Source organism: Ochlerotatus camptorhynchus, unplaced genomic scaffold (genome assembly GCF_037179485.1).
Source record: "Ochlerotatus camptorhynchus isolate MF236.1 unplaced genomic scaffold, CSIRO-AGI_Acam_v1.1 ptg000080l, whole genome shotgun sequence".
Taxonomy (NCBI): domain Eukaryota; kingdom Metazoa; phylum Arthropoda; class Insecta; order Diptera; family Culicidae; genus Ochlerotatus; species Ochlerotatus camptorhynchus.
This window is the reverse complement of record NW_027040570.1, coordinates 1,069,828-1,079,900: the sequence shown is the minus strand read 5'-3', so window position 1 is coordinate 1,079,900 and position 10,073 is coordinate 1,069,828. Positions and strand designations below refer to the sequence as shown.

Genomic DNA, 10,073 nt, shown 5'->3' with positions numbered 1-10,073 from the left:
TGTGACTAAATATGCTTTCACAGAAGTAAACAAAAAAACGAGTGTTTACCTTATCACCATAGAAATGTACTCGTGCAATTTTTGTGCATCTAAAACTACCCATAAAGACGATAATGAATAAAAACTGAAAATTTTCATGCATTTCCAAATGGTTTCCTATCATTCCCATACATGAGAAGTGACTGGCCCTCTGGATATGGATGATGTCAAAAACAACAAAACATGATTAATTACATGAATGGTATTTTAATCATGTATTTTTAACTTTTAGTTGACTAAATTTAAAAGGGTATTTCTGCTTTATTCATAGCCTTTTCTGCTGAATAAAACTATAGAATCCCTAATAAAAATGTTATGGTTAATTTGCTTAACGACGTGTTCGGGGTATCATCCAAACCATTTTTGGAATAGTTCGATCATTTTGGTTATCGTTCGCTTATGGTATTTTTTTTTATTAGGGATGGCCAATGGAATGTGTTCAAAATAAGCCCAGTGTTTTGTTATCGTTTGTTCAAAAATTGTCTCTTCATATGGAAAAATAAAGTTTGGTACGATTATAATTCAGTAAACCAGTACAATAAAGTGTTTTTCAGTAAAAATTCTATCAAGAATGTAATAAACAATTTTAAACATGCTGCATTACGCTATGCTGGATAATCAGTATACATTGCTGGTTTTACAACAAAGTGCTGTCAGTTTGACTTTGGGCCAAATTGCTGGTCGTCTAGCAAACAGTATTTTGCTGGATGGATTGCTGATATTCCAGCTCAGCAAAATCCATCAAAATATTGCTGGATTCCAGCACTAAAAAATGGGTTTGTACCAAGGTTTGTACAGATTAAGGTGTGCAGAGTGATTTGTGAAATAGTTCTATCGTTTGGGTTATCGTTAGTTTATGGTATCTTTTTATTAGGGTACCCCTTGGGTTAGGCGCTTCTTACGGTTATTGTCTATGCGGGTTCTAGCCCGAAAAAAAATAACAACAAAAATACAATTAAAAACAATGTAACAATAAGACGAAAATTATTGTCTTAACAATGATTTATATTGTTACGTCTACAATAAATTAACCTTGATTTATGTTGTACAAAACAGTAAATTTCATGGTAAATGGAAAATTTACAATAAAAAAGGGGGGTTGTTAAGTATCTTCCCGCATAAACAATAACCATAAGAAGCGCCTAACCACCAATTCGGGATATCATCCCAACTTTATGTGGGATAGTCGTACCATCTATGATATCGTTAGAGTATGGTACCCGTTTATTAGGGTTAAAATGAAATTTTCGTGATTTCCCCATATAATTTTTTTCAATAACATTATATATTATTGTTATTTTACTGTTGGTTGGCGAATTTATTGATTAAAAAAAATAACAGTGTACTTTAGAGTGTATGTGTTGGCTTGACAGATCTACTTTATCGACTTTAAAACGCTGTTTGTTCCTGCATCTTAAACGCTGTACAGACTGGAGAGTTATAACATGTTATAACGGTTGTCAAATAATTGCAACACAGAAACCAACATCAAGATAGCGCTATAACATGTTATAACTCTGTAGTCTGAACGTACTATAAATCGAAAAAATAAAACATCGCCCCGGGAAGGGAAGGGGGTGGTATGTATGTTACGGGTGAGTCCTTTTTTTAATGGTTATGGATTGAGATTCGATCCGGAACTTGTGAGAAATGGAAGCCAACCCCTGCACTCGATCTCTCTAGGTCACGTCTCCTTGGTGGTTGAGCGTCGTTGATAAGTTAATGCATTCAACTGGAGAGAATCGCCCATGAAATATGCTTCCACCTGAGAGTTATTTCCTGACATCTTCAAGTGGTGGATTTTTTATTATTATTGTATGATTATTGACTGCACGGAAAAGGTCTGCATTAAGCGGGATTTAGATGAGGCAGGAGAGTTGAGTTCAACTCAAACCGATCTGGTCGTAGGCGTTCAATTGACTAGGCAACGAATAGAGCCAAACGAACTGTCAAAGCAAGAGCCATACGAGCAGCGCCTATCTTGATTACATTGGCAGTGTTGCTGACCCTCTCATAGTCTGCATGCTTCAATCAGATTTATTTTTATAGTTCGTGAAGTAACCCACAATGAAAACACACCAATATTTAATGTAACAACAATTTTTTTTTTTTTTTTGTTTATTAATTTATTTGGTAAGGCTCAACCGAATTAACTTTACAGAGCCGAGGATTCTTGGTCACTATACAATACATCTTAAAAATATAGTCAAAAGGTACAACACAATAAACACTTTATCTTCCGCTATCCAAAAAGCCTCCTCCATCAGAACTGGAGCCGCTTCCAGTAGTTTCATTGTATGGCAAATTGTTGTACGCCAACGAGGGTCAGAGCGCGTCCATTGCAGCAATGGACGCAAAACGTGGTCAGCACTCACACACTCATCACGAAACGGTTGCTTTCCAAAGTCGACGACGCATCGACCGAAAGAACTGCTGATGAAGAACAATGAGGAGGACCACACAATGGTTGCTGCCGAGAAAACAGACGATCGCGTAGCACACATCGAGAGTGGTCTGGTTTTGTCGACAGCCGAGTGAACACTGACAACAATTTTTATTGTAATACAACAATTTTTATTGTAATAGAGTTGTTCATTATTGTTCGTGATCGAATCATGTTAACAATAACATAAATGAAAAATACAATAAAAATTATTGTAACAACATTTTATTATGTACATTCATTGGTAGCAGTTTTGCCGTTTTCGGAAGGGTACAACATTATAACAATCATTTTTATTGTCGACAATAAATATTAATGTCAGAGCATTGTTTCCACTGAAAATTTCACTGTAATTTTTTTTTTCGGGAGGCTTCCAGCAACCATCAAAATGCGTTGCTGTTTTTTCAGCAAATAATAAATTGCTGAATCATTTCCAGTAATCTATTTTGCTGGAACACGAAATCAATTTTTGGTGAGTATGGTTTTTCTCGAACATTTTTGAGATTACATCTGATTTATGTTCAGTGTAATATAAATTCTTCCTACCCCCACTTAATGCGCGCCACCCATGCTGAAACCTGAGTTTGTTTTCATTTTGGTCTCTCTCCTCGACGAGCCGCGATAAAAGACTGACACCTGCAAACAAAACATCAGCTGCCGTTTTGACGTTTCCCTTTCTGCTTGATGGCTCGCTCAAAAGTTTACGTTGAACGTTTTTTTTTCGTTCGGTCGTTGCGTGCGTGAGAATAATCTGATTCTGTATTTTCAAGTACAGCAGTACTTTTTGTGAAAATTGCGTGAATATTCCGTACGTCTCCGGTGCGGTTACGGATTGTGACGGTGTCCGTTACAGCGTGCGAGTTAAGAAGAAACCGTGGGTAAGCCTCTTTGTTTACGATTCCGTCGCCGTCGTCGTCGTAGAGGTGGCATTCGGATTCGCTGGATCCGCAAGATTACGGGAGTGTTATTTTGTTTTTTTGGTGAATTTGTGTGCCGGAATTCGCGTGATCTGTGAGGGAAATAGTGAAAAGCCGAGCATCAGTGGTCACTGATCTGCCGGAGGAAGCATATTATGCAACGTAGAATTCAATAAACAGTTATGAATTGATAATTTTAACCTAGAAAAGCAATTAAGCTGATCGTCTCTCTCCGTCCGGATCGGAAGAGGTACGAACGGGAGATGTGAGCCGGAATTCGTCTGCTGGCTGATGCGATGCGATGCGGATGAGGGAGTCGCAATGTGAAGTCGCGCGCTAAGACCGTTATCTGTGGGGTGGTTGGGTGGGTGGGGGATTGTTCGTCTAAAAATAATTGCAGTGTTTGTAAATACGGTTGCAGTCTTATGCGGCTCAAGGGCGCCGGGCGCCGGGCGCCGGGATTCGATTTGGTGTCGTCATTATGTTTATTTATAAATGCCGATTTCGTAGATATACTTGCTGTACGAAAGCGACGACGTCATGTCCCAAAAATAGATGGCACCTTGCGTGCGAGACGGTGTTCTTCTAGTGGATCATAATGTCATCATTCTGTTCGGTCCGTTATATACGCTAACGACTTGAGATGCCAATTGAATGATTTATGATCGTCGCCAAATTGATTACTCCGTTCTGAATGGGAGCGTTTGTGCTCCCAAGGGAGCGTGTTCCTTCATTCAAGAAATTCGATAGGGAAATCACCGACTATGAATATATACGCTTTTCACGGTTGGTTAACCGTTTCACTTGTCTGTATCTCTGTTGGGTTATGACGAACATTTTCTTGCTTGATTGATTTTAGCATTTGATGCAATAACATTGTATTTTGAATACAATAATAATATTATTCCGTAGATCGTAGTAGCTGGAAGCAGGTGAGTAGTTCAATATTTATATTTAAAAATTACCGAATTATGAATACGTAAATAAATGCTGTCAATGTTTCAAAGCGAAATGCTTTTCCGTCTCAATTATCGCTGGCGTCAGTGATCCAACCGACAGATGTTTTCGCCTTTCTTCAGTGGCGTATTTGGGTGGGATCCATCGAAGTTGTTCCGCTGCACTATATCCTAAATACACCAGAAGTTTAAAGCTAACGACCGTCATCAGGAAGCCGTACGCAAATCGCTTCTTTCTTTTATCAGAAATAAAAGTAATCACTTTCTGTCGGGTCACGAGAAAATTGCGTCGTTTGTTTATGGTTTCGCTCTCTGGCCTATAGATGGCACATGGGGAATAAGCCGTTGTCTTCAAATCAAGAGTGTCTATCGGTGAAGAAAGAAGAAATTCGCGACATAGCGGCAGCATCGTTTGCGAGTCTCGGTGGAGTAGTGTTTGATGAAGAAAGAAGACATTTTATTTCATTTGAATAAAAGCAGAGGGTTCCGTGTGTGTTAAGTGCTGGTGTTTATTTTCGAAATTTCAGTTTGTGATTAAAAAATCAGAGCGCTGAAATTTTTTGTCAGAAGAGTCAAATCAATCGTGTGTTCTGTGTAGCGAAAAAAAAAATGAGTGAATCAAGTGGTGTTGCTCCATCGAATGGAGACTCAAGCACAAACGGTGGTCCGGAATCGAAACCACCGGCATCCAGCGGCATACAGGCGCCCAAGATGGTACGCTCGATACCGAAACCATCCGGTATCAAGCCACCGTCGATGTCGCTCAGTTCTTCGACCACATCTTTGGCAAGCACCAGTTCAACGGCACCGGCGGTCTCGACGCCGGCAGGACCTTCCGCCAGTCGGATAGGCCGCCCATGCATGGGACATCACGCACCGAAGGCCGGTCCACCACCGCCAGAACCGAAAAGTGAGTAGCTCTCTTACCTCAATGATCAATCACAGTAAAAGGGTTTGATGCTCTTTGCTTTATCAATTTGTTTGTTTGCATTGTGTGCTATCGCTTCGATGGCAGTTCGTTTGCGCTCCACAGAATTGAAACCGTCGCCATTAATTTTTGTCCCTATCACTATTGCACTGGTCTTCTTTCCACCCTAACGGATGATTTGTTTGAAAATACTAAATTTGAATGTTTAAAAATTTGGTTAAAACAAAAACTAATTTGAAGAAAACTTTTAAACATTTCACCATCTAACATTTTGTACCAGATTTGAGGGCATAGCTTCAACTTTCTTTACAGAAAAAAATATATATAGAAATCGAAGGGAAGTCTTTTGAGAAAATTTACAATTTATCTATTAAACATGATTTTACAGTGATTTTTCTCTCAGTGCATTTTTTTCTGGATGGACCATACTATTACCTACAACTTCTTGACATGGAATCATCAAATATAACGTTTTCAAGTTATGTTTTTTTTTTTTTGACGTAGGACTGCGTCTGTGATTTCTATATGGGGGTACACTTTGTGAAAACCAAAATTGTAACATGTTACGAAATTATGAAAGATTTTGAACGTTAATAACTCAGCTGCTCCTGGACTAACTTCAATAATTTTATCACCAATCAATCAGAAATATTTCTACGCATCAATAGCTGACTGATAATTTCCCCCAAGAAACTATGGAAAAAGTGGCAATGTCAAACATTGTCCAATGTACAAATAAAAAGTGATAATTTCATCGCCGTTTTTATGAAATCAACGTTCTCCCCAACCCAGTCGTCATAATCGAGTACCACTTGGTTCGTTGCACATCATTCTGCTATAACCTGAAAAGATATAAAAGAGCGCTGCTGTCTAGCCTCAACTCATGAGATGATTCGTTGCTCGACTGTTGAGCTGTTCAGTTGTTTCGTTTTGTGCTATCGCGTTGCGCCGTGGAAGTGTCGCCACCTTCTCGCGTTTTGACAAGTTTACTTGAATTTGCAAACACGAAACAAATAGTACGTAAACGTGCCAATGAGACAGCAGCGGGCCTTCAAAGAAGGTGCTAATCAAGCCCAGCGCGTCGCAGGATGACGCCGGAAAACAGGTACTGCAAGCCAATCAGTATGCAGTACTCCCGGAAGAAAATGGCGATGGTGACGCCGTTCCCATTGCAAGAAGAGAGCAGATTCCCCCGTTTTTCACGCCGGTGAAGGATGTTGCCAAGCTGGGTGCCGAACTGGCAAAACACAACCTGCTGCCTCGCTTCAAGCTTTGCAGCATCGGTACCAAAATCATGTGAACCAGCCTGGAGGCCTGGAGGAGTACAAACAAATAGGATGTTTCCTGAAGGACAACAACGTGGACTTCTTCTCGCATGATCTTCCATCGAGCAAGCCACTGAAGGTGGTTTTGTGTGGATTACCGTCGTTCAAGGCGGTTGCGGTGAAATCCGAGCTAGAGCGTCTTGGGCTCAATTGGAATGCTTGCTCCTTGAAGAGTAAAAACATGCAGTTTGTCGAACGGTAATCGACATAGCCGTCATCACCGAGACTCACTTGAAGCCCGAGCTGAACGTTTTCCTTCCCGACTTTCGGCTCGTAAGGCTTGACCGCACCATCTCCTGGGGAGGGGGAGTGGCCATCGCTGCGAAACGCAACATCAGCGCCGGCAACTACCAAGCTTCCAGTTGAAAATTATTGAAGCCATCGGAGTTGAGGTGAGCACATCGCTGAGTCCAATAACCATCATCGCGGTCTACTGCCCAAGCAAACCAATATTAGGTACGGCTCGGCCGCAGACCTCCGAAGCATCAAGCCTGGGGCAAAAGTCGGCGAAACCAGAACGGCACAATCTTGCACAACGATCTGCAGGAACCCCACTACAACATCCTCTGTCCGGACACTCCCACCCGGTTGAGTCGATCCGGAGCTCATGCCACCATCTACATCTTCATCAGCAACATTGGCGATAACATCTCTCAACCTATCGCCTATCAGGAACTGAATTCGAACCACTATCCGGTGGTGGCCGAAGTGGGCCAATAGGTTTCAAGTTTCTCGGCGAAATTACCATCGTGTCAGCTGGCAGCAGTACCAGCGCTGTGTGGACACAGCAATGGACTACGACGTCCTACCGGAGTCGTTCGAAGAAGTCGATCGGTGTCTGCAAATCATCGAAAAGGCGATATCCCGTGCCAGAGAGCAACAGGTACCAGCATCCAGACAGGTGAGTCATTCTCTGAACCTTGACTGCCCATACAAAGATCTTATCAGGCTCCGTAACACCATTCGTAGGCAGTTCCAGCGTTCTGGGCTGCCCCATTTGAAGACCAATGTCAATAGGCTAACCAAAATTATCCAGGCCAGGATGGTGGAACTCAGAACTAACGAACATGAAGGCCCCGGGTGTGGATAGTGTAGTCAACTTCGAGTTGAAAAACTTGAGTATTGACTTCTTCATTCATCTTACCGTTATCTTCAACAAATGTTTGGAGTTTGGCTACTTACCTGCATGCTGGAAGTTGGCCAAAGTGTTTCCAATACACAAGCCTGGAAAAGATCCTACCAGTGCCAAAAGCTATCGCCCCATCAGCCTCTTGTCCTTCATGTCGAAGCTATTCGAAAAGTTGATACTCAGCCGTCTGCTGGTGTTTTCAAATGATAATAACATCTTTCTCAAAGAGGAATTCGGGCTTAGGAAAGGCAACTCTACCATCCACCAACTCGCACAGGTTACTAACATCATCAAGCGGAACAAGTCCGTTTCCAATACATCTGCCATGGCATTGTTGGACGTCGAGAAGGCGTTCGACAATGTCTGACGTGATGGCCTAGTTTACAAGCTGGATCGATACAACTTTCCGATCTACCTCGTGAAGATCATTAAAAACTAGTTATCGGGCAGATCATTCCAGGTCTACTTGAACAATGTCCCTTCTGATACGGTCAACGTTGATGCAGGGGTCCCCTCAGGGTAGCCTGCTTGGGCCTATCCTATTCAATATCTTCACGTCAGACGTTCCTCCCTTGCCGGGTGGTGGTATCCTGTGAATGTTCGCAGATGACACCTCCATCATCTATAAGGGTCGAGTGATCCGTGCTCTGGCGAATAAACTACAATCAGGCCTGGATGTTCAGTTCGACTATTTCAAGAGCTGGAAGATTTGTATCAATGCAGCTAAAACACAAACCATTCTGTTTCCACACTCGAATTCACTTCGGCTTGTTCCGCATGCTAACGTCAAGATCCATCATGATAGCACTCCCATTGAATGGTCGAGTGGAGTAGTCTACCTTGGTCTCACCATCGATAGCAAATTGCTATTTCGATCCCATGTGGACAAGACATCCACCAAGTGTAACATCAGGTCGCTTTACCCTCTGATAAACTGGAAATCCACCCTGTCCCTCAAAAACAAGCTTGCTGTCCACAAGCAGATCGTTCTGCCGGATATTGAGTATGGTATGCCAATCTGGGAGAGTTGTGCTAAGTGCCACCACCTAAAGCTTCAGAGGATCCACAACAAAATCCTCAGAATGATCCTTAACAGTCCACCGCGAACTCGTAATTCTGAGATTCACCACCTGGCCGGTGGTCGATTAGCGAAAGACGTCCACGCTGGAAAGGTTCAGAGTCGCCTGTCTGCGATCCAACCACCAGATCATTCGTGATTTGGCAACCTAGTACAAGTAGTTAGGTAGGTTCCTGTGCTCAAGTAGGTAGCCTCGACTCATTTCCGCTTTGGACGGCGTGGTGAGCAGGCAGCAGAAGCATCAATAACAGCAGTAGGAAGGTGGCTGCGGGTTAGGTAGTTCACTCTTCTACCCAACAAGCAACAATGACAGGTCTTGGCAAAGGAGGCGGCAAGCGTCATCGCAAGGTTCTTCGTGATAACCGCCATACGTAGTCTGGCTCGCCGTGGCAGTGTCAAACGTATCTACGAGAAAACACGAGGTGTGCTGAAGGTGTTCCTGGAAGATGTGATCCTTGATGCTGTCACCTACTCTGAACACGCCAAGCCTAAGCGGCCATGGATGTCGTCTACGCTTTGAAGCGACAGAAGCACTCTGTACGGTTTCGGAGGGTAAATCATCACCAACTTTGGCAACAAACGGCAAGAGATGAACCAGCTTCCGGTTGAAGGTCTCGCTAATAAAGACAACCTAACCTAACAAAACGGCCCTTTTCAGGGCCAACAAGCTTATTAAAGTAGTACAGTTGGAATAGAATTTATCTGTGCCTGTTTGTCCATGTTCAGAACCACACGCCCCCAACGACAAGACAAAATGCTCTCCATAGTTGTAATCTTATAACCAAACTTGGAAGCAGGGGTGCAAGTGATTTTTATCGATTCTCTTCATCAACTTTCTCTTTGCAAACAATTACTACAAATTTGGTACGCCTACAATTCAAAAACGGAAAGAGTTAAGAAAATAGATGATCGATCAATTAAAATAACTAAATGTTCTCACATTTATTCCGTCCACTAGCGATCTGACGTCAAGCTTCCGTTCGTGCCCCTAGACACAGACCGTTCTAATTTTGGAAAATGAAACAATTTTTATATAAGCCCTTATACAAAATTAGTCCGGAAAAATTAACATTTTTTTAATGGAAGTGTCATCTTGGGTGTGCAAAATTTCATTCAAGTCTGAAAGGGTCCGGACAAAAGTGACGTTATTTTTGTCGTTTTGCGCTGGAAATGGTCTCTATATCGTCAAAAAAAGTTAGGTCTCTGTTTTTATCATAGTACTACTTTTTGTTAGGGTCAAAGTGTGGACGATCTCTAT

At 42.2% G+C, this 10,073-nt stretch overlaps 1 protein-coding gene across 9 annotated transcripts in view; it reads left to right on the top strand.

The window, feature by feature from the left end:
* The first annotated feature begins 3,205 nt into the window (after positions 1 to 3,205).
* CLIP-190 (Cytoplasmic linker protein 190) overlaps positions 3,206 to 10,073 on the top strand; it is a 289,367-nt gene continuing 282,499 nt past the window's right edge. For 2 of the 9 annotated variants that reach the window (XM_065217814.1, XM_065217809.1), the window contains exon 1: positions 3,863 to 5,265. In XM_065217814.1, coding sequence (XP_065073886.1) covers positions 4,965 to 5,265 — 301 coding nt within the window. In that variant the 5' untranslated portion in view covers positions 3,863 to 4,964. Of the gene's footprint in view, positions 3,361 to 3,855; positions 5,266 to 10,073 lie in introns of those variants that run through there. The other 7 variants (XM_065217808.1, XM_065217810.1, XM_065217812.1 and 4 more) reach the window with 7 other exon arrangements.